Below are 5,781 nucleotides of genomic sequence, written 5' to 3'. Positions count from 1 at the left end.
AACCACTAAACATCTCCAACCACTAAACATCTCCAACAATTATGCATTTTTTCTCACACAATGAAATAAAGTAATATTTTCTAAAGTAATTTAAAGGTTTCAAGGATTTTTATTCTACTGCATAGCGAATGTTTCCCTTTTCAAATTTCTCAGTAAAATTTATTGTATTTTTTAACTCCAAATTTGTCCACAGAAACTTATAGGGAGTGTAGGATTCTCTACACGACGGATCAGATAGAGGATTTGTCTCAGCTCAGCTGTGCGGTGCTCCAACAGCCTTTTCTCTGCCTTCGGAGGGTCGCCTCTTGGCGGATGTAGTCACAGTTGAGCTAAGCCCCCCAAACAGAGACTTCCTTTTGACTCCCCGGTGGACCAAGAGTCCCAGGTGCTCGTGGGCCCGATGCATTCGTCCATCTTCTCACCCAGGCTCGTTACTCTACTTCTTTACCCAGCAACAGCTACATTAACTCAAAGAATTTCTCTGATTGGCTGAATGCAGCAGGGGTCTCCCCATCCTAGTATCTGTTTTCTTCCTCTTTACCTCCGCCTTCTTCCTTTACCCCCGACACCGACAAACCGAGACTTATTTGGTTAGAGCACCAGAGGGCAATGGTCTTCAGTGGGGGGCTGGTCCTGGGACTTCACACCTTGATGACCCTCCTGAGCCCCCAGGAAGCTGAGGCCATCAAGGGTGAGTGCTGAGGGCGACTGGGTGAGGAGAGGAGATGTAGGGTATCGGCTTACGCGCAAGACAGTACAGAGCATGAATTGTTCCTCCCCCTCTGGTTTATGGGCAGCTCCTTTTACTAAGAGACTCCTATCCCTCTCACTCTGTCGTGTCCATTCTGGACCTAAGATACAGGTGCAGCTTAGTCCAGCGGTGTCAGTGTCAGGCTCAGGTTCAGGTTCCTGCCCAATTCTGTCTTCCTTTCTGAGACCCAAACCTCCATGCTACTGCTGCCCAGCACCCTGATTTCTCTACCACATCCTGGCTTGGAGTGTGCCCGTTCAAGTCGGGTTCTGTTGCAGTATACATCACCAGGTCAGCAGTCAACTGTTTATCTGTCTTTATCCCGCACTGGACACGAGGGACTTGTGTCGTGGGGTCCACAGCTGGTTCTTCTTTATTTCCTCTTGCTCTGGCATTGTGCTGGGCACACAGTAGTCTCTCAATGACTGTTGAACAAATAATTTCATAGAATTCTAAAAGAATCTTACCAATTAAAACCTAATCCTTAATTTCCACAAAACTGAGCCTCAGTTCTGGGAAAAGACATGTTCAGTCATAATGCTGTGAGATGGAGGAGTTGGGACACGAACTTCTGGCTCCTTTTCTGCTGCTCTCTGCAATACCCTGGGCTGCCTTTTTTGGTCTCTGTGTCATAAATCTTAATTCTTACTCCTGCCAGCCATAGCCCCTTTCCCCTCACAACCCCCCTACACTGCACGTCTGTGCCCAGATCTCCACTTATGCTCCTATCCTTAATCATTTCCTGCTTGTCGCACCCCCACACACCCTCATCTCACACACAGGGCCTGATTGCACAGCTAGAGCAGAGGATCATAGCCAAGATTTAATGTTGGGAATCCCCAACATGATTTTTGGCAGCCTCTCCTCTTCCCAACCTGGAATGCAGGCTGCACCCATGTCTCTGTGCAGCCAGTGTGCTGGGCATGTGCCTATTTCCCTCCATCCTTTCCCTTCCGTCCCCCAGCAAACAATTCCACTCACCAAGGACCAGCTCAAGTCGGAAAGGACTCTGCCCTCGACAAAACCCAGGATAGAGCACAGACTTAGAGACTCAACACAACACAAGTCATGCATGAGATTGATACAGTTTCTTCTCTCTCCCTGGCCCTGAACTCACCCGATGCAGCCGACCACATGGCCTCCTATGGACCAGCCTTCTACCAGTCCTATGGCGCCTCGGGTCAGTTCTCCCATGAGTTTGATGGGGAGCAGCTGTTCTCTGTGGAACTGAAGAAGAGGGAGGCTGCCTGGCGTCTGCCTGAGTTCGGCGACCTCACCCGCTTTGACCCGCAGAATGGCCTGGCCAGCATCGCGATGATCAGAGTCCATCTGGAAGTCTTGGTGGAACGCTCCAACCGCACCAGAGCCATCAACGGTACCCGGCCCTTCCTCTGCCCCGCTCCTCCCAGGTCAGACGTGGAGGTCCAGAGAAGCCTCCTTCCCACCTCACAGGCCTCTCTCCGCACTCAGAATCTGTGACTGTTGTGCGCAGACCTTTTCTTTCCCAGGAGGTCCTAGATCTTCTCAGACCCCTTCAGTACCCTCTTCCTTCTTGAGCGATGACCCCTCCCACCTAGTCTCCCTGTTCAGGGGCCTGTCAGGTACAGGAGCCCTTGGCTGCCCTCCCAGAGCATCTCCTGCCTGCAGATGGCTAAATATGGGATGAGCCTCTGGGATTCAGGGCCTCATTCCTCCTAGTGCCTCCAAGAGTGACCATACTCCCCAAGTCTCGAGTGGAGCTGGGCCAGCCCAACGTCCTCATCTGCATTGTGGAAAACATCTTCCCCCCTGTGATCAACATCACCTGGCTGCGTAATGGTCAAACAATCACCGAGGGGGTGGCCCAGACCAGCTTTTATTCCCAGCCTGACCACATGTTCCGCAAGTTCCACTACCTGACCTTCGTTCCCTCAGCTGATGACTTCTATGACTGCAAGGTGGAGCACTGGGGCCTGGCAGAGCCGTTCCTCAGGCACTGGGGTATGGAGTCCCCTCCCCAGCCCACCCTTCCCAGACCTGTGCTTCCTTTACTCTAGAACCTTTGCTCTACCCCACACTCTTCCTTTCCCCCGCAGAGCCTCAGGTGCCTATCCTGCCGCCAGACATCACAGAGACTCTGATCTGTGTCCTTGGCCTGGCCATTGGCCTGGTGAGCTTCCTCGTGGGCACCATCCTCCTCATCATAAGCACATGTTTGTCCGGTGCCCCCAGGCGCAGAGGCCCTGGGCGTCTGGGGAAGGAAAGTAGGTGAGTCTGACCAGGATCGGGGTGGAGAATAAGAGATTCTGTGGGGAGGAATGGGGTCAGGGAAGGTGATACTATAGACAAGCAGTGGGCAGGGAATAGAAGAGCAGAGGTGAGGTGAGGGGTAAGGTTTGGGGGATGTGGGCAGTCAGAGATTGGATCCCAGAATTGTGAGCTTGAACAGCCTGGGTCATATGGTTTTTGCTCCTTTAGGTAATGACGATTCTGAGAGAAACGGATAGTGGGAGACACCCTAAGGATTCCTCGCAAGTTTCTGACAGCCTTTGCATGTTCAGTGCCACAGTCTACTAAGTACATCCCCACTGTGCTAACTTTGAATGGGATTAACCTCTATCCCTTTGTGGCCCCAGTACTCATGGCAGGACTTGGGGTGGGGAAACCAACCATCTCCCCTTCACACTCCTAACACAGACACTCATATTTTCTTGCTCTACTCAAAGTTCTGGCTAACAGCAGTAACTTCTTTAAGTGTTTTTCACTGTATCCTTTTTGCCAGGTCTTGGCCAATTCTCCCAGGGTGTGAGGGATGCTGGAATCTCGAAGAGGGGATCCTGGGTGATGACCACTAAGAGTGACCACCTGGTACTTGGGATTGGCAGTCATCCTCAGGCCAGTCCAGCTATGGCTTGCTCCATTTGACTCAGCAATTTGGTGCCCATTGTGTGTTACTTGTGCATGGGCCATTTCACAAGGACTTCATGAGATTTGCCTCCTGAAATCAGATTTTCCCTGAAAGGGATACAGAGTACCCTCTTAGTTGCAACTCCCCTCAACCAACAGCAGTTTTCTGCAGGGCTCCAGGAGAGGAGAGGAGAGGAGAGGAGAGGTTCATGGGAATTCCACTCTTGTCTAGATTTGCTCCGTAATGAAGAAGTCATTGGTGTCCAGCTGTGATCTATGCCGTCATCTCTTTTATCTACATTCCTTAGAGTCTCGTGCGTGACAAAGAGTGGTCCAAGGCTTAGACAAAACCTCCCTCAACCTGGGGTCAAACGTATTAGGTAGGAGGGTAGCAGAATAGATCTGCAAGCCGTCTGGTGAGAGGGGAGGTCTGAGAGATCCATGTGAGTGCTCTCTGAATACGTGGGCTGGAAGATTTTAGTTTACTGTGAACAAAATTTTAAAAACACACAAAGAGACAAGTAACCGTACAAAATAGTTTATGCCAAGTACCAAATGAGTGGTGTACAGATTAGTAGTTTTCAATCAGAGATGCACATAAGAATCACTTGGGAGTTTTAAAAAAGTACAGGCGTGCTTCACCCAGATCTACTGAATCAGAATCTTGGGGGTCGGGGGAGTGGTGACAGGGAGTCTGTAATTTTTAACACGCTCCAGATGATGCTGACGCAGCCATCCTGGACCCAGTCTGGTAACTGGGACCCACTGACATAATCTGTGCTATTAGGGCTCGTTGGAAGAAGGGATCTGGAAGGTCTGAGGGGGTCTAGGAAGGCTTTCCAGAGAACCTGGCTCTTTTAGGGCATAGAATTTGAGCAAGACACAGGTAAGTAGGGGCAAGATTGGAGTTTGTGTTGTGAGCATTTGGTCCTGGAAAAGAAAGACACCAAGATATTATGGGGTCTCTGTGGACTTCCCAGGAGAGAGTAAGTTGGGAGAAATCAATGGCCAGAAGACTCTGCTGGAAATGAGGGAGGACCATCTAGTCAAGGTTTTTGTTTGCCAGTAATGGAAACCCTCTTAAAATGGTCACAGACAAAAGGAGAGGATATTTACAATAAAGACACAGGAGTGGTCTTTACCCAGAACACAAGAGTAGGTTTTAGCCAGGCCTCAGAGGGAGCAGAACTCAGAGCTGAAAAGCCAGCAGAACCTAGAGCAGCCTCTCTCGTTCTCTCTCTGGGCTATGTGGTCTGTGTTCTCTAGGTCCCTCTGCATGTTTGCCGTATTTTTCTCTCTGGGACTGACTGTCCTTTTCAGCTAGTGTGTCCACCATACAGCTCCTGAGTTTGACTATCACCTCAGCTCTAGCCACCCACAGAGACTGCCAATCACAATTTTAAATTCTTGGAAAAATAAATGACTGGCCAAACTTGGGGCAGATGTCCATCCCAGACCAATGTTCTGTGACTGTGGGACAATGTACATGTCCCATAATGTAATCATGGCTGCCAAGCACCCACCCCTGAGGTGAGGGGTCAGATTGTTCTCAGAGAAAGAAGAATGGGTTGGTTCTCAGAAGACACCATGAGATTTGTCTGTCCCCGTAGCGCCCTGCTTTCTGCTGATCTTTTGCTTAAAAGTTTTCACTTGCAAGCTTGGAAAGGCATTTCTCTGATCTCTGTCCTAAGGTTTAATAAAGTCATTAAAAGTGTCTTCTTTTGACTAGAAGTGTGCTTTGTTCACTATGCATACATTACCCTGGAAGTGGAACTTCTAGGAACAATTCCAAATCTCTTAGATTTATGTGTCTGCCTTCATACTCACATTTGTTTCTTCTAGTCTCAATATCGTCTATCATTAAAAAAAAAATTGTCCTCCTGCATTCTTGATCTGACTCCATTCTCTTTTACGACAGAGTTCAATAGTCACCTCCTCTTCTGTATTGTCAAACTCCCTTCTTTGCGGGGTCCCCCTACACACAATAAACATGTCATCTCTCCTATATAATGAGAACATCAAATCCCCTCTCTGTCCTGTACCCCAGCCTCGCCCATCCCCACGAGCTCCTCCCGGTCACTCTCTCTGAAAGTCTTCTTCGTGGGCTGCCTCCAGATCCCGTCTTCCAATCCTCTCGCTCTCTT

The 5,781-nt window shown here is 49.5% G+C and overlaps 1 protein-coding gene across 2 annotated transcripts; it reads left to right on the top strand.

Moving 5' to 3' along the window:
* Positions 1–500: 500 nt before the first annotated feature.
* LOC103540143 (HLA class II histocompatibility antigen, DO alpha chain) lies at positions 501–5,353 on the top strand. 2 transcript variants are annotated; one of them, XM_008506658.2, is made up of 5 exons: positions 501–691; positions 1,878–2,126; positions 2,450–2,731; positions 2,827–2,998; positions 3,209–5,353. In XM_008506658.2, the coding sequence occupies exons 1-5, from the start codon at positions 610–612 to the stop codon at positions 3,210–3,212; spliced, it is 789 nt and encodes a 262-aa protein (XP_008504880.2). In that variant the 5' UTR covers positions 501–609; the 3' UTR covers positions 3,213–5,353. The 2 variants fall into 2 exon arrangements, with proteins under 2 accessions (XP_008504880.2, XP_070440435.1); XM_070584334.1 differs by having other exon boundaries at positions 563–691; positions 1,716–2,126.
* Positions 5,354–5,781: the final 428 nt, after the last annotated feature.

This window comes from Equus przewalskii, chromosome 19, assembly GCF_037783145.1.
Source record: "Equus przewalskii isolate Varuska chromosome 19, EquPr2, whole genome shotgun sequence".
NCBI classification, from domain to species: domain Eukaryota; kingdom Metazoa; phylum Chordata; class Mammalia; order Perissodactyla; family Equidae; genus Equus; species Equus przewalskii.
Note: the sequence above shows the minus strand (reverse complement) of the source record. Positions and strands in the feature narration are given on the sequence as shown.